The sequence below is a fragment of the Oryctolagus cuniculus genome, chromosome 6 (assembly GCF_964237555.1).
Source record: "Oryctolagus cuniculus chromosome 6, mOryCun1.1, whole genome shotgun sequence".
Lineage (NCBI taxonomy): Eukaryota > Metazoa > Chordata > Mammalia > Lagomorpha > Leporidae > Oryctolagus > Oryctolagus cuniculus.
The window spans coordinates 148,958,251-148,985,164 of NC_091437.1; the positions used below are offsets into that span (position 1 = coordinate 148,958,251).

At 50.6% G+C, this 26,914-nt stretch overlaps 1 protein-coding gene across 3 annotated transcripts; it reads right to left on the bottom strand.

Moving 5' to 3' along the window:
• C6H8orf76 (chromosome 6 C8orf76 homolog) lies at positions 1-26,903 on the bottom strand. Of its 3 annotated transcripts, XM_008255876.4 has the most exons (7): positions 26,710-26,903; positions 19,972-20,067; positions 19,053-19,196; positions 14,261-14,718; positions 9,463-9,595; positions 3,175-3,413; positions 1-3,035 (listed from the first exon to the last, which is right to left on the bottom strand). In XM_008255876.4, exons 1-6 carry the CDS (start codon positions 26,824-26,826, stop codon positions 3,204-3,206), a joined length of 1,158 nt encoding a protein of 385 aa, XP_008254098.2. In that variant the 5' UTR covers positions 26,827-26,903; the 3' UTR covers positions 1-3,035; positions 3,175-3,203. The 3 variants fall into 3 exon arrangements, with proteins under 3 accessions (XP_008254098.2, XP_051700755.2, XP_069931563.1); XM_051844795.2 differs by lacking the exon at positions 1-3,035 and having other exon boundaries at positions 3,075-3,413; XM_070075462.1 differs by lacking the exons at positions 1-3,035; positions 3,175-3,413 and adding an exon at positions 8,839-9,024.
• Between the last annotated feature and the right edge of the window lie 11 nt (positions 26,904-26,914).

Consider the following 26,914-nt stretch of genomic DNA (forward strand, 5'->3'; position numbering starts at 1 on the left):
TTAGTGAGATGCCGTGTATCTTGCCTTGGGATACAAACACAACAGTCAGAGTCCCTGGCTTTGCAAAATTCAGAATCCATCATGGAAAACAAGCAAAGATGCAACAACACAGAGCGACAAGGCCAGCAGGGCAATCAGGAAAAGGGAGCCCCAAAGAGGGCAAACTAACCCTGCCTGGGCCAGGAAAACTTCCGGGGAGCAAAATCAGGTGCCACCTGAAAGATGAGCATGATGGGTGGCGGTCTCCAGTTCCAAGCCTGGGTTTGTGCACAGAGGCAAGGGTTAGTGAGGCAGGGGGCTCCAAGTGGCCAGAGCTGTACCAGGAAAGGCAATCCACAGCTGGACCACAAGCCCGCACTGCAGCCACTCGGAGCCTGGCACATAACAGGAGCTCCGTAAACAATGGTCGTTGACTGACTGACTGGGCGGAAGGCAATGGGCACTCGAGGGGCTTTCATGTCCAGTGGTCCCTAAAATTGAAACGTCTACCCATCGCACAGAATTTTTTCACACTAGAGAGGAAAGACTGAACTGGCGATGGCTGCTTGTGCTCAGACTCAGTGCGAGAGTAGTCAAAGCAGAAACCTAATCCCACCCATGCCAGACTGGAGAGGGGTGACGGGAGTGAGCAAGAGTGTGGAAGGGCAATCCTGAGGACGTCACGTTTTGCCCAGGGCTCACATTCCCTTCCCTCTGCTGAGAAAGATGAACTAAGAACTATGTAGGGCCAGCACTGTGGTGCAGCAGCAGGTTAGGCCATCGTCTGCGGCGCCTGCGTTCCACAGGAGCACTGGTTCCAGTCCAGGCTGCTCTTCTTCTGATCCAGCTCCCTACGAATGCACCCGCGAAAGCCGCAGATGCCCCAAGTACTCAGGCCCCTGAACCCATGTGCAAGACCCGGATGGAGTTCCTGGCTCTGGCTTCAGCCAGGCCATCTTGCCTATTTGGGGAGTGAACCAGCGCATGCAAAATCTGTCTCGTCTGCTCATCTCTTTCAAATAAATATAAAAATTATGAAGGATTAGGGCCGGTGCTGTGGCACAGTGGGTTAAAGCCCTGGCCTAAAGTGCCAGCATCCCATATGGGTGCCAGTTCTAGTCCCGGCTGCTCCACTTCTGATCCAGCTCTCTGCTATGGCCTGGGAAAGCAGTAGAAGATGGCCCAAGTCCTTGGGCCCCTGCACCCACGTGGGAGACCCGGAAGAAGCTCCTGGCGTCTGGCCTCGGATTGGCATAGTTGCGGCCATTGCGACCATCTGGGGAGTGAACCAGTGGATGGAAGATCTCTCTCTTTGCCTCTCCTCTCTCTGTGTTAACTCTGACTTTCAAATAAATAAATCTTAAAAAAAAAAATTATGCAATCTGGCAACTGATGGAGTTCTTGATGTGTCATTAAATTATTTTGTAAGAGAATTCTTAGGGCCGGTGTTGTAGCACAGTGGGTTAAGCTGCCACTTACAATGCCGGCATCCCATATGGGTGCTGATTCATGTCCTGGCTGCTCCACTTCCCATTCAGCTCTCTGGTAACGCACCTGGGAAAGCAGCAGAGGGTGGCCAGGGTCCCTGGGCCCCTGCATCCATGTGGAGACCCAGATGAAGCTCCTGGCTTCAGCCTGGCCCAGCCTTGGACATTGTGGCCATTTGGGGAGTGAACCAGCAAATGGAAGATCTATCTACCCCCCTCTCTAATACATAAAATAGATCTTTACAAAAAGAGAGCAAGCTGTCACGTGCCAGATAAATCAGAGTACGGCAATACCCTTGTGTAACTGGAGACAGTGTCAGAGACTGACGGCGACGTGTGTCAATCACGTTGCTCCTGGGTCTCCGGGCCTCTGTGTTCTGCGAGCAAGGCACTCAATGCTCTCTGTTCCAGACTCTCTTCTCAGCTACGTGCGAACAGCAAACAGCCTTAAAAAAGGAGATCACGGGCCGGTGTGTGGCCTAATGGTTGAGACGCTCACGATCCACGTAGGAGGCCCTGGCTTCCGTACCACCTCCAGTCCTGACTCCAGCTCTCGCTAACGGAGACCCAGGGGAGGCAGCGGCTCAGGCATCTGAGTTCTGCTACCCACATGAGAAACCTGGATTGCTTTTCTGGCTCCTGGCTTCAGCCCCATCCAGGGGCTACTGCTGGCATCTGGGCAGTGAACAAGCAAATGAAAGCTTTGTTTCTCCCTCAAATAAATAAGAACTTTTTCAAAAAATAAGGCAGACAGTGCCCCCCCCCCCCCCACAGCAAAGGGCCAGCATGCTTACTGGCCATTGTGAAAGATTTGAGGGGCTGGCATTGTGGCACAGCAGGTTAAGCTGTCCCCTGTAACACCAGCATATGAGCACTGATTTGAGTCCTGGATATTCCACTTCCACTGCCACAATGGAGTTCCAGGCTCCTAGCTTTGGCCTGGCCCAGCCCTGGCCATCACAGCCATTTGGGGGAGTGAACCAGCAGATAGAAACTTTCTCTCTCTCTGTATGTCTCTTCCTCTTCGCTCTGTAACTTCTTCAAATAAATTAATCTTTTTTTTTTTTTTTTCAAAAAAGACTTGGGTTTCCTAAAGTCAGGTTTCCGCTCCTGGAACGCGGCCCACAGCACCCACATCACAGAGGCGGCAAAGCGTGTCTGCTGCATGGGACGGCAGGCACTCCTTTGTGCCCCGACGTGCCCACCTCCCGGGACCTGGGAGCAGGAGCCACTGATACAGGCTGCTGGGCCTGAGCAATAGAATCCGCCGTCTCCGACACAGACGCCTGCTGTCTTCTGCCAGCGCACGGGAAACTGGCAGGCGGATCGGTCAGCTTCCTAGGAGGCAAAACCTCAGACTCCTTGTAGTCCTGACACATTCCTCTTAGACAACTTTCCAGGTCCTTCCTGAGGAATTTCTCCAGGCCATGTGGATTCCCACACTGCTGGCTGCAGGACAGCAAGTGTCTTAAAAGACCACAAGAGCTCAGTGCCCTTTCAGACTTTCCCAAAGCGATCTGCTGAGGGGTAGCAGGTGGAAGGTGCAGTACTTGTCAGAACAGGACAACCCTAAAAGGAAAACGATAAAGAAACCGAGTATAGCAGAAATCATCCGAGAAGCCATTTTTATAAAGTACAAATCATTTTAAATCCCCTGTATTCCACGAGTACCAGTGGATCCCGACTGAAGCAAACAAGGACAACCAACCCAGTACGAGCCATTTTCCACTTTCTTTTTCAGGAGGAGCACGAAGCCAGGACGTGCGTCTGTGAACCGAGCTGATTTCCAAAGGGCCAGAAGTGGTCTCTGATCCTTCTGAACCATCTGTCTTCGAATTCTTGGGAGGAGGCCGTCACCAAGGCAGCCAGGGCCGCGTGCCCAACACTCTTCACCTCGGAATGAACCTCGTCCTTTATTTTTTCTGGGACGATATCTTCTCCCATAACCTGCAGCAGAACGAAACCGTCCCAGGAAAACAGTCAGCAGATGTGGGAGGGAAGACTGCTCTGGTCATCAGTCGTAAAGCCTTTCACACCAAAGACGACACATACTTGGCGGCCAGGCATTTTCTTTTCTCTTCTCTTTAAAGATTTATTTTATTTATTTGAAATACAGAGTTACAGAGTGAGGTAGAGCCAGCGTGGCGGGGGGGGGGGGGGGGGGGCTCTTCTATTCCACTGGTTCACTCCCCAAATGGCCAGAGCTGAGGTGATCTGAAGCCAGGAGCTTCTTCCGGTCTCCCACATGGGTGCAGGGGTCCAAGGACTTGGGCCATCCTCCACTGCTTTCCCAGGCCACAGCAGAGAGCTGGATAGGAAGAGGAGCAGCCGGGACTCAAAATGGCGCCCGTATGGGATGCCAGTGCTGCAGGCTGAGGCTTTAACCCACTGTGCCACAGTACCAGCCCCAAGCAGCCAGGCATTTTCAATATACTAAAAAGACACTTATCCAGAAGTAGTCATCCACAGGCCAGCGCTGTGGCGTAACACCACCTGCAGTGCTGGCATCCCATATGGGTGCCTATTTGAGACCGGCTGCTCTACTTCTGATCCTGCTCTCTGCTATGGCCTGGGAAAGCAGTGGACAACGGCCCAAGTGCTTGAGCTTCTGCACCTGCGTAGGAGACCTACAGGAAGCTTCTGGCTCCTGGCTTCAGAACGGCACAGCTCTGGCCATTGTGGCCATTTGGGAAGTGAACCAGTGGATGGAAAGAAGTAGCTATCCAAAGACTGAGAGAGTATCTCAAAAAGTTCATGGGAAATGGAATTAGAAGTTTACTTTGGCACCAAAAATTCTGAAATTATATACAGGATGCCTTCAAAAAACTCGTGGAAAATGCATATGAGAAACTATGTGTGGATTCTAACTTTTTTTACACCAAAATAAACTTAACTATTTTCCAGACTTTCTAGAGTACCCCACATGTAACATGACGTGGATTACATCTGTGCCCTCACCCTCCCTGAGTGAGAATCACGGGGTCCTCAGGCACGCTGGAGCTGCCCAGCCTCCCAGGAGCGCCACGCACAGTTCTGCTGGCAGGAGTGCACCTGCCGGTGAGTCTCTCTCCTCGTATGAGGCTAAAGAGGTCAGGGCAGAGCCCAGGCAGACTCAGGACAGCTGTGTGCAGGGCACAGGCTCTGTCTCTCAGAAGTTCTCCAAAGTCAAAGGCAGCAAATAACTAAGAGGCAAGTAGCTGGGCCCACCCTTTACTAAGCCCAGAAAGAGGCTCCAACCCCACTATAGCCAGAGCAATCACCTGGACATTCACCAACGAAGGCCCAATGCTGCCCCCTACTGACCAGAACCAGGCCTTTATGAATGCAGCCTCGGATTCCAGGTTAGTTTCTCCTTAGTTAGAATGACCAAGTTACCGTTAGAGAGCTTGTACCTGAACCTACTGAGCGCTAAGCCCCACCCTTGGTAACCACAGTGAACTACAGGTAAATTCCAGAGTCCCTTCATAGCATCCAGCAGGAATGGGGGATGACAGAGACATAGAGAGAGGGAAAGTGAGTGAGAGGGAGGAAGGGAGGGAGGAAGAAGGGAGGGAGGGAAAGAGAGAAATATTCCACTAACTGGTTAACTCCCTAAATGGTCACAACAGCCATGTCTGTACAAGGCTGAAGCCAGGAGCCTGGAATTCCACCTGGGTCTCCCCTGTGAGTGGCAGGGGCACAAGTACTTGGGCCATCACCTGCTGCTTTCCCAAGCACATTAACAAGAAGTTGGATCAGAAGTGGAACAACCAGGACTTGAACCTACACTCATTTGGATGCTGGTGACATAAGCATGGCTTAGCCCACTGCACCACAACAGCAGCCTCTGTTCCTAGAAAAGTCAGAGCTACCCTGAGGTTCTTAGATATATACACAGAAGAATTAAAAACAGGGACTCGGGGGTTGGTGTTATGGTGTAGCGTGTTGTCACTGCTTGTGACACCAGCATCCCATACTGGAGTGCTGGCTTGAGTGTTTGATTCCCAGCTGTTCAGCTCCCAAATCAGCTCCCTGTTAACATGCCTGGGAAAACAGTAGAAGATAGCCCAAGTATTTGGGCCCTTGCCACCCATGTGGGAGAACCAGATGGAGGTCCTGGCTTCTGCATTTGGCCTGGTTCAGCCCTGGCAGTTGTGGCCACTTGGGGAGTGAACCAGCAGATGGAACTGCATTTCAAATAAACAAACATCTTAAAAAATACACACCAGGGGCCGGCGCTGTGGCATAGTGGGTAAAGCAACCACCTGCAGTGCTGGCATCCCATATGGGCACTGGTTCAGGTCCCAGCTGCTCTACTTCCAATCCAGCTCTCTGCAATGGCCTGGGAGAGCAGTAGAGGATGATCAGAGTTATTGGGTCCCTGCACCCATGTGGGAGACCCAAAAGAAGCTCCAGGCCCCTGGCTTTGGATCGGCTCAGCTCCGGCCATTGCAGCCATTTGGGGAGTGAATCAGCAGATGGAATACCTCTCTCTCTCTCTGCCTCTGCCTCTCTTTAACTCTGCCTTTCAAATAAATAAATAAATCTTAAAAAAATACTCACAAAAAAACAGAGACTCAAACATACATGTACGCTAATGTTCATGCCAGCACTATTCACAACATTTAAAAGATAGAAACGACTAAAGGGTCCATCAACAGAGGAAAACAAAATGTGGTGTGTGTGTGTGTGTGTGTATGAATATCATTCTATAAGAAGGAAGAAGGAATGAGGTTTTTTTTTTTTTAAGATTGATTTATTTATTTGAAAGTCAGAGTTACAGAGAGAAGGAAAGGCAGAGTTACAAAAAGAGAGACAGAGAGAGGTCTTCCATCTGCTGGTTCACTCCCCAGTTGGCTGCAACAGCCAGAGCTGCGCCGATCCGAAGCCAGGAGCCAGGAGCTTCTTCTGGGTCTCCCACTCAGGAGCAGGGGCCCAAGAACTTGGGCCATCTTGTACTGCTTACGTAGGCTATAGCAGAGGGCTGGATCAGAAGTACAGTGGCCGGGACTGGAACTGGTGCCCATATGGGATGCTGGCACCGCAGGTGCCGGCTTTACCCACTACACCACAGCGCCAGCCCCAGGAACAAGGTTTGGATAAAACAATATGGATGAACCCTAAAAACATTAAAGTCAAATAAGACAGACACAAAAGGCGAAATACTTAACAGTGATGAAGACAGTAAAGAATGTTATTCTTGTGTATAATCAGAGTTAAAAAAATAAGGAGAGAGAAAGAGGAACTATGGGATGGAAAAGAGCTGTGAAAAAGGCAGAAGAATCAAAAACAGAACGTATGAGCCTATTTGGGTCAGGTGAAAGCCCTATAAAGGGACAGAAGAAGTATGCAATCAGATTATTTAAGGATATGCGGTTATGTTCATATCACAAGCACAAAATGAGAACAAAATGATCTGCCTGAACGAGGGCGCAGTATTCGTCTTTTTGAAAAGCTCCACAGTGAACCACATGTGCTGTCTAGTAGGAAGCCACCACTCTGCTCAAGCAGATTTACAGAGAACGGTGGAAGATGCTTAACAGACGGCCTCAGGGGCCGGGTAGTCACTGCCTGAGATGCCTGCATCCCACGTGGGCATCAGTCTGATGAGTCAGGGCAGAGCTGCTAAGGACTAGGTGCTGGCAGTGAGAGAAACAGGCGAGATCGGCTGTGCAGGAAGCGTGCACTTGCAGCCAGGCTGGGTGAGCCTGGAGGGCGGAGGCCCAAAGCTAGAGGGGTTCCGGGTGTGGCAGAAGAATTAGAGCCCGCCAGGATCGGGATGTTAGTTTGGATGCTGTCTGTCCCCCAAAGGCCCATGTGCTACAGGTTTGGTCCCTGGCGCTGCCGCTGTGGCGCAGTATGCTAAGCCTCCATCTGTGGTGCCGGCATCCCATATGGGCGTCGGTTCTAGTTCCGGCTGCTCCTCTTCCAATCCAGCTCTCTACTACAGCCTGGGAAAGCAGCAGGAACTGGCCCAGGCACTTGTGCCCCTGCACCCGTGTGGGAGACCAGGAGAAGCTCCTGGCTCCTGGCTTCAGATCGGCCCAGCTCTGGCTGTTCTGACCATCTGGGGAGTGAACCACTGGAGGGAAGGCCTCTCGGCCTCTCTCTCTTTCTGTACTTTGGTATACATCTCAAATAAATAAAAGCTTTACACAAAATTAAAAAATAAGGGTTTAGTCCCCAACTCTCATGTCAGTGCCCCCAAGAAGGTGGAAGTTAATCAGATCATGATGGAAGATGGAACCTCTGCGAGACGGCTTGATTCGATGTGACTGGGCCACTAGGGCAGGGCCCTGCTAATTAAGACATCGCTTGGACACGGATGGACACTTGCTCCCCCTCGGCATGACACTCTCTGCACCACTTCAGGAATCTGCCAACAGGAAAGTCTCACCAAGGCAGAAACCGCGGGTGCCCGCCTGATCTGAGACTGTCATCTCCAAAACCACAGTCCAAAGTAGACCTCTCTCCTCCCTAAGCAGCCCGTCCGTGTTTCATCCTAGTAACAAAAAGCTGACAGCGCCAAGTGGAAAAACTAAATGCAGCACAGAGATGGTTCTTTCCAATGCCTCTCTGCTTCCTCTCAACAACTATCTACTGACGGCCAAGTAGCTACTCCACGCTAGCACTGAGGGGAGCTGAAAGACATTTTGTAATTGAAATAAAGAGAAAAATCAGTGACTACCCTATATTAACCACCCAGCAGGGAGACAAGTGTTTCAGGGGTCAGACCAGAGATGCAGACTGGGGAGTAACCAACCCACAGCGGATGACTACAACTGTGGGTGTGGCTGTGCCTGCTGTGGGAGACAGAGATGGAGGAGAGAGGGCCGAGGCGAGACCGAGAGGTTGCCACTACTATGACAGGAGGAAACCAGTGCAGTCCCGAGAGGCAGAGGTAAGGCAAGGAATGCAGGAGAAGGCAGAACTGAAGGGAAGAGGGAACGGAATGAGCGGTCAGCAGTCACACATTACAGGAAGGTAAAGGAAAACAAACAGGATTCTATTGTTCTCCCAGGCCACTGCAGAGAGCGGGATCAGAAGTGGAGCAGCTGGGTCTTGAACCGGTGCCCCTATGGGATAACGGCACTGCTGGTGGCCACTTTACACGCTACACCACAGCACTAGTCCCTGCTCCACTTCTGATCCAATTCCCCACTAATGCACCTGGGAAGGCAGCGGAAGATGGCCCAAATACTTTGGTCCCCACCACCTGTGCAGGACACCCTGATGGTGTTCCAGGCTACTGGCTTTGCTCCAGCCAAGCCCCATTCATTGTCGCCATCTGAAAAGTCAACCAGCAGATGGAAGGTCTCTTTCTCTGTCTTCTCCCCCAAATAAATCTCTTTAAAACAGAAAAAGAAGGGGCCGGCACCATGGCTCACTTGGTTAATCCTCCGCCTGCGGCACCGGCATCCCACATGGGCACCAGGTTCTAGTCCTGGCTGCTCCTCTTCCAGTCCAGCTCTCTGCTGTGGCCCGGGAGTGCAGTGGAGGATGGCCCAACTGTTTGGGCCCTACACCCACCCGCATGGGAGACCAGGAGGGGCACCTGGCTCCTGGCTTCGGATCCAATCTTTTAAAGAGAGAAACAACAGGATTTTTAAATGACATCTGAATGTCCCTGCAACCATACGAGGGGAGACAGCGTGGAGGAAGGGCTACACCGAGGACAAACGGGGGAAAAATTACAGAAGCCTGCCACAAACGTGAGCGAGAATTCTTTTGTTTATCCAGCAGTGAGACAAACCATGGGCAGGCATTTATTATGTACAAACAGGCACTTGCCAACAGCACCTCCAAGTACACAAAGCACAGTCCCTGGAGCCCAGAACGCCGCAGCGCAAGGACCAGAGGCCGCCGCCTCGGCGAGGCGTGATCAAAAGGCACGCCGGCGGGAGACAGGAGCTCCTCTGCAGAGGAGACTTGGCCCTGTTTCTCACAAAATGGTATCGGAGCCAGCAAACATAGCGAGGATGCCTTCCTCCACATCAGCTCTGCGGGAGACACTCACCTCAGCTATCAACAGCAACGTGTCGTCTTTGAAGCCAAACCCTTTCACTCTGTCTTCGATTTCCTGCTGCGTCCTTAAGTTCTTCTCCAAAGCAAACGATGTTTGCTGCGATTGGGTGAGTTGAAGCAAAAGCCTGAAAAACCAGAGTCGCCATGTGTAGGCTCAGCGCAGAGGAAAGCCGCGAGGAAGTGCTGTACGGAGCCCAGGTGGTAGCCGGGTGACGTGCTACCAGGCCGCCCTCACAGGCCCCAAGTGACTCCTGGGGCTTCCTCCTCTGAACACACCACCCAGCTTTCCAGCGGAGAGCCATCGTCCCTGACACAGATCACAGCCTCCTCTAGAAGTCTTTAGGGACCACCACCTCCAGGGAGCTGCTCTGAGAGCACAAGTCACTGAACGAGACTCCCAAGCAGGCTCCCTCCACACAGCGTCTGGGACCTGCTCTGTGGCCTCTGTCTCCCTGATCCTGTAGCAACGTGACTTCAAGGTCTTGCTAGATTCACCAGGACACATACATGTTCCCAGAGAGGCCAAACCATGTGAGCACCCTGCAACTGCCTGACCTCCGACCTCACCATCAGGATCACCACCCGGTCTCCTCTCCTGTTGCTCCTCACTTACTGCGTGTGCAGATTTTCCCAATTTTCCTCAAGCTTCACTGGTCCCAAATGCAGCACCAGAAGCACTCAGGCCTCCGGCTCACTCATTTCCTGGTCTGCTCTAGACCCTGAGAGATAAAGATAATGATGAGCAAGCCGTACAGGTGCCTGCCCCATGGGGTGGAAGGAGAGAGAATGCGAGTCTGTGATTCCAGGTAGTGGCAGGTGCCAGGGAAAACCCCAGGCAGGGTGAGGCTGCACAGAGACCTTCCTGAGACACCGCTGAGGCAGACCCAGCTGCTGAGCAGCCAGCCGAGAGAGAATCTGAGAGAAAGCGCTTGGCCGGGAGGAAGGAGGCCTTGAGACAACAAAGAACTAGCTTGATGTGTCTGGAAATCACAAAGACCACTGTGGCTGCAGCACAGCCAGGGAGAAAAAATGGAGTAAATGAGGTGGAAGGAAAGGCAGGGCCAACCCAAGTAAGACTTTGCAGGCCAAGGGCAGAGATGTTGCTATGGTTTCAATGTCCCCTCCACACGTTGGAATTGTCACTGTGATGGCAGTAAGAGGGGCCAGATGGGCCGGCGCTGAGGCTCACTAGGCTAATCCTCCACCTTGCGGCGCCGGCACACCGGGTTCTACTCCCGTTTGGGGCGCCGGATTCTGTCCCGGTTGCCCCTCTTCCAGGCCAGCTCTCTGCTGTGGCCTGGGAGTGCAGTGGAAGATGGCCCAAGTGCTTGGGCCCTGAACCCCATGGGAGACCAGGAGAGGCACCTGGCTTCTGGCTTCAGATCAGCGTGGTGCGCCGGCTGCAGTGGCCATTGAGGGGTGAACCAATGGCAAAGGAAGACCTTTCTCTCTGTCTCTCTCTCACTGTCCACTCTGCCTGTCAAAAAAAAAAAAAAAAAGAGGGGCCGGATCACAAGCTCTCGATCCCTGGGCAGGGGCTAATGCCACTGTGGGTTCCTGAAAAAAAGGACAAGCGCGGGCTGATTTCCTCTCTCGCCACACGATGCCAGTGCCACGAGGCGACAGCACAAGGCTCTCCCCAGGTGTCGGCACCTGGATGTTGGACCTCCCGGCCTCCAGAACCATGAGAAATAAATTCCCTTTCTTTGTAAGTCACCTGGTCTGTGGTGTTGTGGTGCAGAAGAGACTCAGACAAAGGCAGACTTGAGGGAGGAGGTCCCCTCTGCTGAGCTCGACGGCCACTTCTGAAGAAAAGCTCGACCTGGGCGTCCCCCAGGCACCTGGGAATCCCAGTGCATCAAGCCTCCACCTGCTCTGCTCTGTCCCTCCTCCCACGTGTCACAGCTCAGTGGAAGGCAACTCCACCCACCTGTGGCCCAGGACTTCACTTGTTCTCCCAACCTTCAAACTCCCTCCACACTCAGCTGACCACCAAGTCCCGTCTGCTTCGTCCTGCAGACATCGTTTTCTCCAGTTTTACTGCCATTGCACTGCTCTAGGTCAGGCCTTCTCACTTCCCACCGATTATTCTACAGCCTTTGCACTGGTGTCCCTAGCTCCACCATCCTGGCTACCAGATCTCTCTGAATCACAGCTGCCACTCCAGTCTAATATTCCAAACCTTCAAATACTTTCAGGCCTTCAGCACAAGGTTTCTTTCAAGCTGACATCTAATGTCTGTGCCAATAATAAAAACCAAAACAATAAAATTACTTCCAGTTACCATTTATCGACTGCCTACTGTATACTGTGCAATACAGTAAGTACTTTAGATGCTTTAATTTTATAACCCAAGGAAGTAGGCATTTCCCCCATTTCTCCATCTGTCTGGATGAAGAAACTGAAAACCACAGAGCTTAAGTAATGTGTGCAACGCAGGACAGCTGGCAAGTGGCGGAGTCCTGGCTCATTCATTCAACCTCAACAGCTTACTAAGTCCCCCAAATCAGATCTGACCCCGAAGTCCTGGCCCCGATGCACTTCTCCACCCAGGTGTTGCAAGCGCTCACGCCAGTGCTGCTCTCCCCACCACCCTGGGCGACCACACTGTCCTACGCCGGCTCTTCTCCGGGCCACACTTTCTTCCTCGTTAATTAGCATGTCTTTCCTCACGTGGGGATACTACACAGAGTCAGCCACACAGCCTGCAAGAACACAGCTCTGGCCCCACACTTCCTAACTGTGCTTGGGGGATGGTTTTAATAGTTTCCTGGTTCATAGGGGGCTCCACAGAGTTATGAAGATTAAAATGGGAGTTAGCTCTGTGGCATATGCCTGCAGCACCGGCATCCCATAGGGGCCCTGGTGCCTTCTTTCTGACACACCGACAGCTCTCCTGTACTGGTCCCACAGGACTGCGCTCACACTGCCAAGAAAACATTTCACACCAGCACGGCCAGTCACTGCGACACGTGTAAGCTCCCCAGAACAGTAAGCCACATAAGGAAAGGGAATGCTTTTATGATCCAAGCTCCCAGTTATCATTCAATGAACTTCTGAATTAAAGTGGCACATCAGCTCTAAGCAAGCATCCTGAGAGAATCTTAAAATTTTCCCAATAGATACTTATCAGTAAGCCTTACTGTTAATATCTGTTGAAGTCTCGAGAGTTCAAAAAAAAAACCAAAAAAACTTTTGGGGACAGCATTATGGCATAGTGGGTAAAGCCTCCACCTGTGACACTGGCATCCCACATAGGCCCTGGTTTGTGTCCTGGCTGCTCCACTTCCAATCCAGCTCCCTGCTCCTGGCTGCTCCACTTCCAATCCAGCTCCCTGCTAATGGCCTAGGAAAAGTAGCAGAGGATAGCCCAGGGGTTTGGGCCCCCAACACCCACATGGGAGACCCAAATGAAACTCCTGGCTCCTGGCTTCAACCTGGCTCAGCTTTGGCAGTTGCAGCCAATTGGAGAGTGAGCCAGCGGATAGAAGATCCTCTTTCTCACTCTTTCAAATAAATAAGTAAGCCTTTTTAAAACATTTTATTAAAAGTTAACCTTGGAGCCAGTGTTGTAGCATAGTTGGCTGAGCCTCCGCCTGCAGTGCTGGCATCACATATGGGTGCTGGATTCGTGTCCCAGCTGCTCCTCTTCTGATCCAGCTCTCTGCTGGTGGGTGGGGAAAGCAGTGGAAGATGGCCTGAGTACTTGGGCCCTGGTGCCCGCATGGGAGACCAGGAAGAAGCTCCTGGCTCTTGGCTTCGGGTCGGCCCAGCTCTGGCCAATGAGGCCATCTGGGGAGTGAATCAGCAGATGGAAGACCTCTCTCACCCCCTTTCTCTGTCTGAAACTGTACCTTTCAAATAAATAAATAAAATATTTTTTAAAAAGTTAACCTTTTGTGTTCTTCAGTGTCATCTGAGACATAAGACAGCCTGCTTGTTTCTTCATAAACCACAGAACTGGTCTTGTGTATCTCCCACCCTTCCCCTAGACTCATATACTTTAAGGATTTAAAGTACTTGGAGTCCCTAGAGACAAACTATGGGCATTCTCTGTAGAATGAATTAAACCTACTTACTTCCACCATCAGTAACTCAAACAAAAGAGCAGATTTTCTTCTTTAAATTTCTCTAGGGACACCTGAATGAAAAATTCCTTTTCAAAATATCTTCTATCCTTTTTTTCTAATTTCATACCTTTGATTTTATTTTCCTGGTTTTTAAATGTTTTCCAAATTTAACATTATATCTTGAGCACTGACACAGTTGTATTCTTGAAAAAATACAACTGTTTCTAAATCTTACAAACAGCACATGTTCAAGGGGTTCTGTCTAGACCATCAGAAAAATCCAAAGGTAGACACCAAGTGTCCAGCCTAGGAACTTCTGGGGCTTAAAATGAGAAAAATAGGGGCTGGCACTGGTGTGGGTAGAGCCACCACCTGCAGTGCCAGCATCCCATATGGCAAGTCCTGGCTGCTGCACTTCGGACCCAGCTCCCTGCTGAAGCACCAGGGAAGGTAGCGGAAGACGGCCCAAGGCCTTGGGCCCCTGCACCCACTTAGGAGACCAGGGGGAAGCCCCTGGCTCCTGGCTTCGGATTGGCCCAGCTCCAGAGAGTGAACCAGCAGATGGAAGATACCTCTCTCTGCCTCTCTCTAACTCTGCCTTTTAAATCAATCAATCAATCAATTTTTGAAAACAAAACAAAACAAAAAAAAACAAATTAGAAAAATTAAACCATTATCCTGAGCCTGCCGCCACGTGCTGTTTAACCTGCCTTGGCTCACCTGGTTCGTATAAACGATGCACAGGCTTTCATCCGAGTCTCCGGCAGCGCTTCGTCGCTCTCTCCCGCCACGCAGTGTCGAATGCTCTTAAGGGCATCCTCATTTTCCCGGCTGTGACTGCTCCTTGCTTCCAAAGGAAACACAGAGCTCGCAGGCAAGGTTTCAGGCAAACACAGCAGACAGCCTCGTCCTGAGTGTGGAGAGGAGGACTTGACCGGCTCGTCACTTGAGGTGAAACTGTTCTGTTTCTGAGCTGACGCAAGTGAAGTGGAGAGAGCTGGCCCCAGACTCAGGTAAGCCTCTGCCAACTTGCCCCAGTTCCAGGGATTAAAAGGATGCAAAGAAATCAGTTTCTGCAAGCAGAAAATTGTCTTCTCCAAGTTCTGCAAACTTGAGCAAATAGCAAACTGGAGGTACAGCACAGTGGTTAAATGGTCTGTGTTGGTCGCTTTATTTTCCTAAGAAGAAAAAGAACCTTAGACTGTAAAATGTTTATAAAACATTTAACGTGAAGATACCTAAAAACCCAGGCTGTATATATTATAATTAGCATCTTCCAGTAGCTTTACAGGTGGAGAGAAATAGACTCCCGTTTGAAACCGCAAACCTAGAGGAACCATCTAAAGTCACCAGCCATTCTCAAGCATTCTAATATCACCCTAATCTAACAATGCATGTGATAGTGACCTAACAAAGTTAAACACCAAAAATACATCATTTATTTCCAATTTTTATTATAATCTTTACTGTCTCCAGCAGATACATGAAAGACTTGCCAATTTTTTTGGGCCCTGGACTACTGGTTCCATTTTAATATTCAAGGCTTTCTAAAAATCCAAATGGTAATTTCCTTGAGGATTTGAACCAACTCCACTTCCAAATTTTACTTGGCTTAGACATCTTAAACAGGACGGCCCTGACTGATGCTCTCAGCGCTTCATGAAGCATCGTAATTGAATCCAAATGCCTTCTCTGGTAACTATTACCAAGGCCCATTATTTTTGGCTCGAGGGGGTTGCTTGGTTTCCTTCTGATCAGAAAATCCTTTTCAAGTCTCCTCAACCAGCGCCACCCTCTCTTGCCTAACCTGCCATATGGCAAATGCCCTTTGGGTTAGGAAAACAGGCCTGCTTTTTCTTTTCCTTTCTTTTTTAAAAACTGATTTATTTGAAAGGCAGAATGGCAGAGAGAGAGAGGGTTAGAGAGAAACAGTAGGAGAGAGAAAGAAAGGAAAGAAGGGAGGAAGAGAAAGAGGGAGGGAGGGAGTTATCTTCTACCAGTTCACTCCCCAGACGGCCACAGCAGCCAGGTCTCGACCAAGCTGAAGCCAGGAAGCAGGAATTCCATCCTGGTGTCTCACGTGGGTGGCAGGGCCCAAGTACTGGAGCCTCTTCGCTGCCTTCCCCGGTGCATTAGCAGGGAGCTGGCTGAGAAGCAGAGCAGCCAGGATTCCAACACTCAGATGTGGGAAGCCAGCGATGCAAGTGGAGGTGTAACCAACCCTCCGTGCTCCAGTGTGGGCCCCCAGGCCTGCTTTTTCTAAGTCAAAGATGCGGAGAGCAGATGGCAGCCAGTAAGTGGACACGGAGTCTATGGAGAGCATGGACGGACTGCTGGCATCCAGGTGACGCTCTCGCACACAGCCAAGGCAGCACTGCCCACCGTGCAGCCGAAAGGAACCAGCAGAGCATTGGTGAAGGCCCAGGCACGGCTCTGTGCTCCTACCCTGGGGGAAAGACGTGAACTCAGCCCCAGGAGACTTAGTCGGTGACGCTGCACTGTCCTAAAGCCAGAACACACGCTGCGTAGTTACTCCAAACGCCAGGAATCTGCCCTGCACAGACCAGCAAGCTCCTTAGGAGCTTCTGTTCAATGCTGAACCCCTAGCACAGCAAGCACTAGACTCTGGCTCCATCAGATGGAAGAGAACTCAGCGTAATGAACCTCAGCAAGTCACGTCCTGTCTTCTACTTACCGTAAGGAAAGGAACCGCCCCCTTCTTCTACAGCATCACAGCGATCACTGCCATTCACTGAGTGCGTACCACGTGCAAGGCACTACTACTCACTCAAGTCTCAGACAACCCTTCCAAATGGATTCTGTTATGATCCCATTTTATAGATGAGGCAACTGAGTGACAGAGAGGGAAGACAACTTGGTTGAGGTCACACAGGAGGAAGCTGCACAGCTGGTCGGTTACATGACAGGTCACAGAAAAAGGGAACGCGGGCCGAGGAAGGAAACACAGACGGAGCCGCACCCCGCCGGCCAGCACAGCAGACACTGGATGATCACCGCACGTGTGGGGCAGGGACACTGTCTGTCTCCTTAGCATCAAATCCAGAATCGGGCAAACAGTAGGAGTGAAATAAATGTATGTTGTGGGGAAAAGTGAGAAGGAGATGCATATCCTGATGGGTACTCTAGGACTCGCTATTTTAAAAATCTTTTAAAATGGGGCCACTGCTGTGGTGCCGTGGGCTGTCTCCACCTGTGGCGCAGGAATCCCATATGGGTGCAGGTTCTAGTCCCGGCTGCTCCTCTTCCGATCCAGCTCTCTGCTATGGCCTGGGGAAGCAGAAGATGGCCCAAGTCCTTGGAACTCTGCACCCGCGTGGGAGACCCAGAAGAAGCTCCTGGCTCCTGGTGTCGATTGGCCCAGAGTTGGCTATTGTGGCCATCTGGGGAGTGAACCAGTGGATAAAAGACCTCTCTCTTTGTCTTTCTTTCTCTCTAACTCTACCTCTCAAGTAAATAATAAAAGCTTTTTTAAACAATCTTTCAAAATATATCTTTAAAACTGGTACATAAAAACTATACATTTTATAGAGTACCATATGTTTTGATTTATGTATATACTGTGTAATGTTCAAATTAAACACATTTCATTTCACATCTTATTTTAGCTTACTCAATGTTATACACTGATCTGTTACCCTATAGAATGTGAGGGGACAATTAACCACTGAGGCAAAAAAACAGATATAGGCCAGAGCTAATAACAAAAAGAAAGGAAAAAGAAAAGGAAGAAATCTGAAAAACAAGACACAGGACACCCAGAAACAAAACCATACAAACAGCAGAGTCCAAAATCCAAAGAAATGGGGTGAGACGCCTTACTCCACTGCCCGTATCTGGCCCACAGTCCTCCCTGAGCGGGTGCCCAGAAGCCTGAGAAAAGATCCGTAGGTTTCTGATGAGACTTCCTTCTGCCTGGGTACAGCCCCACGCTCAGGAGACTCAGGCCTCCTGGCTGGCAACGACCCTTCTCTGAGCCACAGAGACAGACACGCACTGAGCCAGAGTGGAGGAGAAAACCCAGCCCCCACCACTCCTCTGGCTGCTGCTGCCTTCAGCAATCGAGGCAAAAAGCACAAAGCACAGCCAGTGCAAGAGGTGCTGTAAAGAGAGCAGGAAGTGAGGACGTCTACAGAAAGTGCCGCAAGTGTCCAACGTGTGTTCATTTGCAGGCCAGGGAGGCTGGGAACACAGTTAAATCTCAGGAAGTTCACTGTGCACGCCAGTGCTTCCTTAGCAAGGCGTCTAGTTCCAACGTACGAACTAACTGCAATTAGTAGAGAAGGGAAAAGAAAGAACAAAACCCAGTCGTTCTCCATGTCCAGTTACTGCGAAGGCTGATCCACACTGCAAGGCCAAGGCCAAGCTCCCCACACTGTGCAGTGAACCCTGGGGCAAGCAAAGGCCAGGGACCTTTCCCAGCTGATGAGGTGCAGGACCGCCCATGGGGTACAGCTTTAGGCTGACCTCTGGACGGCTACATCCACAGCGCCCAAAATCAGTGCCACGGTGCCTGCAAATTCCCTAGGAGGAAGGAAACTAGTCATCATAAACTAGGGTTGGTCTACTTAGACTAATTTCCATAAAAAATGCTCACCAAACTAATAGAAGTGAACCATAAATGCCTTAACCTAAAACCAAAGATGAATAATAGAATCCAGAATTACAAACAACTGCCTTTATCCTTTACAAGAAAATCTGCAATTCCACTTAGAAACAGAAAGGATTATCAAGCTTAGCTTCATGTAGTTTGTCACTTTGGGGTCATTTCTTTTCTCTTTACCATGGTAATATACGCTCATTTCAGAAATTTTAGAAAATGAAGTCTAAAAATCCTAACGAGGGCAGGCGCTGTGGCACAGCGGGTTGGGCCACCTTGACTTGCGACACCTGCACCCTACATCCGAGTGCCTGGGACCCAGGCCCGCTCCCCCTCTGCCTGCGATCCAGCTTGCTGCTAATGTGCCTGGGAAGCAGCAGGTGATGGCTCAAATGCTTAGGTCCCTGCCACCCACGTGAGAGACCCACACTGACCTCCAGGTACAGCCCAACCTCAGTTGTGTATCTGGGGAGTGAACCAGTGGATAAAAGATCTCTGTCTCTCTGTCACTCTGCCTTTCAAATAAATAAAGATGAATAAATAAACATTAAAAATAAAACAATCTAAAGAAAAAAACAGATCACTTTTATTCCTCCCTGTCTTCTCCCCGCTCCCGCCCCAAGAGAGTTTACTCCTAACAGGAACAAAACCTCTAACTCGAATGAGATTTTCACAGGGCGAAACTCAGGGAAAATATTACAAGAAAACAATTATGCTAAGGTGCTAAAGTGTTCATAACAACAAACTTCTTACACTACCAACAATTTTCTGCTTAGCCAAACCCACAGATTTTAAAACTAGTAAAAAGTGCATTTTCGGTCTCATTAAAACAATCAACTATTCAGCCAAACTTGTAGAGGAAAAAAATCTGAAAACAATCATGGAACCACTCACCAGCTCGGTAGCAATCTCCAGGGCTTCCTGGTGCCTCCCCAGGTGAGCCAGACACCGAGCCTGGCCTTCCTGGATGTCCCTTTTCATGGAAAAATTGGTAGGCGACAATTTCTCAGCGATACTGGAATACTCCTGCAGTGCTTTCTGCCAATTATTAGTAAAATACAGGATATGAAGAGAAGGGAAGAAAGCAAAGTGGGAAACATCTTAGAAAATGGACCTAGCACGGGGACGGGCTTTGCCTAGGTGGAGGGTAACGCTCTCACATAACCACCACCACAGACAGCATCACAGTGTGGCGAAAGAGCAACTGGAACCGAACGGACCAGGCTTGAATCCTGCTTGGCCACTAACTTGCTGTGCGACCTTTTCATCAACAACTAACAACAGGATTCTCCTACACATGAATGGAGCTAAATGAGGGTGCCTCAAGAGGTTCCTGGAAAAGTGGAATTAAAAGATACGCTTACTGTGATGCAGAAAAAAATGTTAAATTCACGCAAGGATTTTTGTCAAATACATTTCTACAAACTTTTTGGAGATCCTTCACAGGCATAGATTTTACAAATTTTGCACCAAAATAAACTTATCCTTTGATTCCGTTTTCTGCAAACATTCTGATCCTCTCATACACATAAAGCATCTAGACAGTTCACTTTCTCACACGTCTGGGGCTTTGCTCCTGCAGTGTTAGGCATCTGTGTGGGTGGCTTGAACTAATGGAGAGACAGAGCCTGGGGGAACAGACCTAAAGATCCGTTGTTAGAGTCAAGGGAAACCAAACAAATTAGGAAGCCAAGCAAAAATGACATCACCAGAGATGAACCTCGTCTTCATCACAGGGCCTAGCTTAGCGCAGTGTTACTTACACGTGCTGTAACTGACGGAACCCAAGCCCAGTGTAGATACTGAATTCTACCTGATACTCTCCTTGTCTGTAGGCCAGGTCGCCTTTGAACTTCTTGGTAGTCAGGGCCTCGACATCATCACTGCTCTCTGTTTCTTCGCAAAACCACTAGAAATTGTGAAAACTCCATGTTACACAGTGAAGTTTTGCTTGCCCATCTCATGCTCAGAAGCAACGTCCCACAACATAACTGATTAAACCTCAAACAATATATACTTCTCCACGATAAGACTAGGTGGAAAAGCGTAAAGTGTGACAATGGTAAAGATGGCCTAGGGGCCAGCATTATGGCATAGCGGGGCCTGCTCCCTGTAAATGGCCTGGGAAAAGCAGCGAAAGATGGACCAAGTGCTTGGGCCCCCGCCACCCATGTGGGTGACCTGGAAGAAGTTCAGCGTGGCCCAACCCTGGCTTTTGAGTACATCTGAGAGTGAACCAGCAGATGCCGGCCTTCTCTGCGTGTCTCTCAGTGAATCTTTCAAACAAATAAATATTTTTAAAAATTAATAAAAATGGCCTTGTTTTTATTAAAACTACCATAAGTACTATCCCAACAATGACACCTCTCTAAAAAAGCAGCCAGGGGGAGGAGGAACGGCACTGTGAGCAGAGGGTTAAGCTGCTGTCTACGGTGCAGTGCCAGCATCCCATATGGATGGCAGCAAGTCCTGGCTGCTCCGCTTCCAATCCAGCTCTCTGCTATGTCCTGGGAAAGCAGCAGATGGCCCAAGAGCTTTGGCCCAAGTGCTGTGGGAGACCCACAGAGGTTCCTGGCTACTGGCTTCAGACTAGCCAGCTCCAGCTGTTGCAGTCATTTGGGGAATGAACCAGAAGATGGAAGATTCATCTCTCTGTTTCTGCCCACCCACCCCCCCCGTAAACTCTTTCTTTCAAATAAGTAAATCTTAAAAAAAAAAAAAAAAAAAAAGGCGCTCACTCGCATATGGCTGTGTTTATAGCATCTTATTAAGAAAGTTTTTATTTAATAAATTTTATAGGTACAGCTTTTGGAATATAGTGCTTCTTCCCCCCATACCCACCCTCCCACCCCCACTCCTGTCCCACCTCCTACTACCTCTCCCATCCCATACTTAAGATTGATTTTTAATTATCTTTATATACAGAGGACCAACTCTATACTAAGTAAAGATTTCAACAGTTTACACCCACACAGACACACAAAGTACAAAGTACTGTTTGAAGACAAGTTTTACCATTAATTAACATAGTATACCTCATTAAGGGCAGAGGTTCTATATGGGGAGTAAGTGCACGGTGACTTCTGTTGGTGATTTAACAATTGACACTCTGGGGCCGGCACCACGGCGCGATAGGTTAATCTCTGCCTATGGTGCTGGCATCCCATATGGGTGCCAGTTCAAGTCCTGGCTGTTCCTCTTCCAGTCCAGCTCTCTGCTGTGGCCCGGGAGGGCAGTGGAGGATGGCCCAAGTGCTTGGGCCCTGCACCCGCATGGGAGACCAGGAAGAGGCACCTGGCTCCTGGCTTTGGATCTGCACAGCTCCAGCCATTGCAGCCATTTGGGGAGTGAACCAATGGAAGGAAGACCTTTCTCTCTGTCTCTCCTTCTCACTGTCTGTAACTCTACCTCTCAAATAAATAAATAAAAATCTTTAAAAAAAATTGATACTCTTTATTTATGACATCAGTGATCACCTGAGGCTCTTGTCATGAGCTGCCAAGACTATGGAAGCCTTTTGCGTCCACAAACTCCGTCAGTATTTAGACAGAGCCATAAGCAAAGTGGAAGTTCTCTCCTCCCTTTGGAGAAAGGTACCTCCTTCTTTGATGGCCCCTTCTTTCCGCTGGGATCTCACTCGCAGAGATCTTTCACGGCCATTTTTTTTTTTTTTTTTTTTTTGCTACAGCATTTTCAACAGGGGTTGTGGTGCCCGGAAGCCTCCACTTGACTAGTGCAGCTACACTGGTTCATTCAAGTGAAGTATGTTTGCTTAGAGAGCATGGAAGAGGCACTGTCAATTCTGTATGGAAAGAATTACAAAATGTGTGAAAGGGCCAGCACTGTGGCAGAGCGGGTAAAGCTACTGCCTGCAATGCCAGTATCCCACATAGGTGCCAGTTCGAGTCCTGGCTGCTCCACTTCCGATCCCACTCTCTGCTATGGCCTGGGAAAGCAGTGGAAGATGGCCCAAGTTCTTGGGCCCCTGCACCCACGTGGGAGACCTGGAAGAAGCTCCTGGCTCCTGGCTTCGGATCGGCGCAGCTCCGGCTGTTGCAGCCAATGGGGAGTGAACCAATGGATGGAAGACCTTTCTTTTATTATTATTATTATTATTATTATTATTATATTTGATAGAGTTAGACAGTGAGAGACAGACAGAGAGAAAGGTCTTCCTTCTGTTGGTTCACCCTCCAAATGGCCACTATGGCTGGAACCACGCTGATCCGAAGCCAGAAGCCAGGTGCCTTTTCCTGGTCTCCCATGCAGGTGCAGGGACCCAAGCATCTGGGCCATCCTCCACTGCCCTCCCGGGCCACAGCAGAGAGCTGGACTGGAAGAGGAGCAACCGAGACTAGAACCCACTGTCCATATGGGATGCCGGCGCCGCAGGAGGAGGATTAACCAAGTGAGCCACGGCGCCGGCCCCAGAAGACCTTTCTCTGCCTCTCCTTCTCAATGTAATTCTTTCAAATAAATAAATCTTTAAAAAAAAAATGTGTGAAGGCAAAAAAAGGAAAATCTAAGCAGAGAAGATAGAAATTCAGGCTGAAAAGTATAACCAAGGGTGCAGGAATTGGGCAAAAAGGTAGGGCTGGAGGCCACAGGAACAGGGCAGAGAATCTGAACAGTTCACTGCTTCCTTGGTTTCGGGAAGATGCTCCAGGAACGCTCCCCTTGCAACTCTGTCCTCAGACGGCGCCCAGCCACCAGGAGAGCAGCGAGAGACAGTCTGAGCCAGGGTTTTGAACTTACGATGTGTGAAGACGTTACTGCCACTACCCCTTTTCCACATCGCGGCCAGGCCCCTGACCCTCACTATAAAAGCCCTGGCACACTGCTTCTCTAGGAGACAGTGTCTTTCTTTTTTTTTTTTTTTTTTTTTTTTTTTTTTTTTTTTTTTTTGACAGGCAGAGTGGACAGTGAGAGAGAGACAGAGAGAGAAAGGTCTTCCTTTGCCGCTGGTTCACCCTCCAATGGCCGCCGCTGCAGCCGGCGCACCGCGCTGATCCTGGCAGGAGCCAGGAGCCAGGTGCTTTTTCCTGGTCTCCCATGGGGTGCAGGGCCCAAGCACCTGGGCCATCCTCCACTGCACTCCCTGGCCATAGCAGAGAGCTGGCCTGGAAGAGGGGCAACCGGGACAGAATCCGGCACCCCAACCGGGACTAGAACCCGGTGTGCCGGCGCCGCAAGGTGGAGGATTAGCCTATTGAGCCACGGCGCCGGCTCAGTGTCTTTCTTTTGTTTAAGATTTACTTATTGATTTTAAAGGTAGTTACAGAAAGGCAGAGGCAGAGAGACAGAGAGAAAGGTCTTCCATCCGCTGGCTCACTCCCCAAACGGCCACAACGGCCACAGCTGGGGCGATCCGAAGCCAGGAGCCAGGAGCTTCTTCCAGGTCTCCCACGTGGGTGCAGGGGCCCAAGGACGTGGGCCATCTTCTAGTGCTTTCCCAGGCCATAGCAGAGAGCTGGACTGGAAGAGGAGCAACCGAGACTAGAACCCAGTGCCCATATGGGATGCTGGCACCGCAGGTGGTGGCTCTACCCACTAGGCCTCAGTGCCGGCCCTAGAGGCAGTGTCTTCAGGGAGTTACATCTTCCCACTGTGTGCTTCTCCTGTCACAGGTAAATAAAGCTGTCCTCTGAGCAACTCCTGCTTGGGGCTGAGGATGTGGCGAACCCCATCCACTAACACAGGAGGCTCTCATGCACTCAGATATCAGACCTATGGAAGAAGAGTCTGAGGACAAGCTTTTACTTGCTTTTCTAACTTAGAAGTATTTTGAGAAAGAGAGACGGACACACCAACACCACCCTCCATTCACTGGTTCACTTCCCAAACGCCTGCATGGCCCAGGCTGGGCCCAGCCAGGGCCAGGAGGTCAATCTAGGTCTCCCATGTGGGTGGCGCAAACCCAGTGACCTGAGCCATCATCACTGCCTCCCAGGGTCTGTACTGTGAGAAAGCTGGAATCAGGAGCCGAAGCCCAAAGTTGAACCCAGGCATCCTAACTCCAGGCCAAACACCTGCGTCTTCTGCACTAATTTAAATCCTATGGACGGAAAGGAAAGTTGAGTCTGAAGTTCCTTTACTACTGAATAGAAAACTAAGAGTCCAGGGCTGGTGCTGTGGTGCAGCGGCTTAACACCCTGGCCTGAAGCACTGGCATCCCCTAAGGGCACCAGTTCGAGTCCTGGCTGCTCCACTTCCGATCCAGCTCTCTGCTGTGGCCTGGGAAAGCAGTAGACGATGGCCCAAGTCCTTGGGCCCTGCACCTGCGTGGGAGGCCTGGAGGAGGCTCCTGGCTTTGGATTGGCATAGCTCCAGCCATTGAGGTCAATGGGGAGTAAACCATCGGTTGGAAGACTCTCTCTCTCTCTGCCTCTCCTCTCTCTGTGTAACTCTGACTTTCAAATAAAAATAAATAAATCTTTTTTATTTTTTTGACAGGCAGAGTTAGACAGTGAGAGAGAGACAGAGAGAAAGGTTAAATCTTTAAAAAAAGGAGAGGAGAGGAGAGGAGAGAGGAGAGAGGAGAGAGGGAAAAGGGGAGAGAGGGAAAAGGGGAGAGAGGAGAGAGGAGGAGAGAGGAGAGAGGAAAACTAAGAGCCCAGCACTCCCATGTGCCAGTGTTCCCAGCTCCAGCTCCAAGGACTTCATGCTCCCCTCACTTGCAGTAAAACACAACGAGGCTAAATGAAGCCATGCCCAGCTAAGTACTGTCAGTGAAAACATAACTATACTTGGGATGGTCCCAGCTCTGCGTCTGAGCTGCTTGTTCTCGGGGGGCGGGGTGGGGGGGTACACTCTGGGCACTGGTTATGACAGCACGTGACCCTAGATCCCATATCCGAGGGCTTGGGTTTGCATCCCAGCAAACTCTGCTCTCCTGCTCGTCTGCACCTGGGGAGGCAGCTAGTGACGGTTCCTGTAGGTGGGTTCCTGCCACTCAAATGGGAGGCCCAGGCTGAGTTTCAGGCCCCAGGCTTTTGCGTGGCCCAGCCCTGGCTATTGGGGGCATTTGGGGACTGAACCAGCAATTGGAAGATTCATCTCTTTCTCTTTCTCTCTGCCTTTCAAATAAATAAAATGTAAAAAAACAAACAAACAAACAAACAAAAAACCTTAACCAAAAAGCCAAACAGCCTGCTCCTATTTTAAAGGAGTCATCTGAGTGTCACTGCCCCGTTACCTTAGCAAAACACACTTCTCCTTGGCCCACTAACAGCCCGGAGAAAGCGAGGAACCACTGTTCTCCCTCCAGTGCTGTGAAACTCAGCAACACCTGCGCTTCAGCCACAATTTTCCTGTGCACTCTGCTGTTCTCTGGGCACAGACTGTTTTAGATCAGCCAATCTGAACCTCAACAAGGCCTGCATCTCTATGGACCTCCAAGTGTCCACTTTCTTACTGCAAGTAAAAGCGGCTTTCAAATGATGGTTGTAAACTCAGACACCCCTCTGGATGGGGGGTGGTGGGGAGGTGTGAACACAGGTGGGACTAACAGGTCATGTATCCCAGCCGATCCTGGGCACTCTTCTAAGCCAAACTCCCAGTCCACACCTGGGGAAACTAACAAGACTTGAGTGAAGACCTCTCTGGGTTTGTCCACGGGCAGAAGGTTTTCACACTCACCTCGCAACAAATCCAAAGTGTGTCCGTATGCAGTATCTCACTTCACTCTCAACAGTAACCCTGCCAGCCAGTGTTATTTTTCCAAACGACCGAGGGACACCCAGGAAGGCAAGTGCATGGCCGACCCTGCCAACCCCGGGACGGGGGTCCTCGGCCATCACCAGAGCTTTCCGGCTCCAGTAGGAGCCTGCCCAAGCCCCTTCCCTGGTTTCCGTCTACAGGATGCGGCACAGCAAGTGATGTAGAAAGATTGCCAAAGGAGGAGAAAATGAGCCCAAACAAAAATGCAGGAGGTGTCGGAGCCTGGCATCTGTTAAGTCCAAATCGTTGTGGGGGAACAGAGGCGACAACACGGGTAAAGGAATCCAGCGCACCGCCCCCAACACTGCAGTTTTCCATAAGTGCTTTCTGGGATGATACAAAGTAACAGTATCACGGAGTTCCTGTTGGCGGGCATCGCGTTACAGACCCACTCCCTCCGTGTGGTCATTTAGCGCTCTGGGTCTGAGGACTTAATGACAAGTGCTTCAATCAGAAGCTAAAGGTGGGGGGGGGGGGGAGGAAGCCACAAATATTTGGTTGAAGAGGAAATCAGGAGAGGCTTCCTGGAAGCAGCAGCATTTGAGCTGCGCCTTAAATGGGCATAGCTGAACAAATGTGACTATCCGAGGGGTCAGGAGAAGAGGGGAGGGAGGGTCCGCCGGACCTAGAGGGCGGGCCAGGATTTGGACAGGTGAGCGGTGGCCGCCGGCGGCGGGACCAGGGAAAGCGACCGGGGGTTACTGCAGACTTCAGGGCCAGGGCGAGACCAGGGCACGCGTCCGTGCGCGGCCCAGGGTGGACAAGGGCTGACCGGGAGCCCCGAGAGCGCACAGGCAGAGAAGCAAGGCGGCGGCGTCTGAGGCCCTCTCACCTGCGGCTCGCAGCGCTTGGCGCAGTAGGACACTGGAGGCCCAGGCCGCCGCTCGGGCCTTTCTTCGAACACCGAATCCTCGAACTCGCAACCGAACAACCAGCATCCGGCCTCCATAGCGAGCCCACGCGCGGGGCAACGGGAGGAGGCGGTGCCCACGTGTGGGCCGAGCGGAAGGGGCGGGGCCTCCACCGCCGAGAGCATG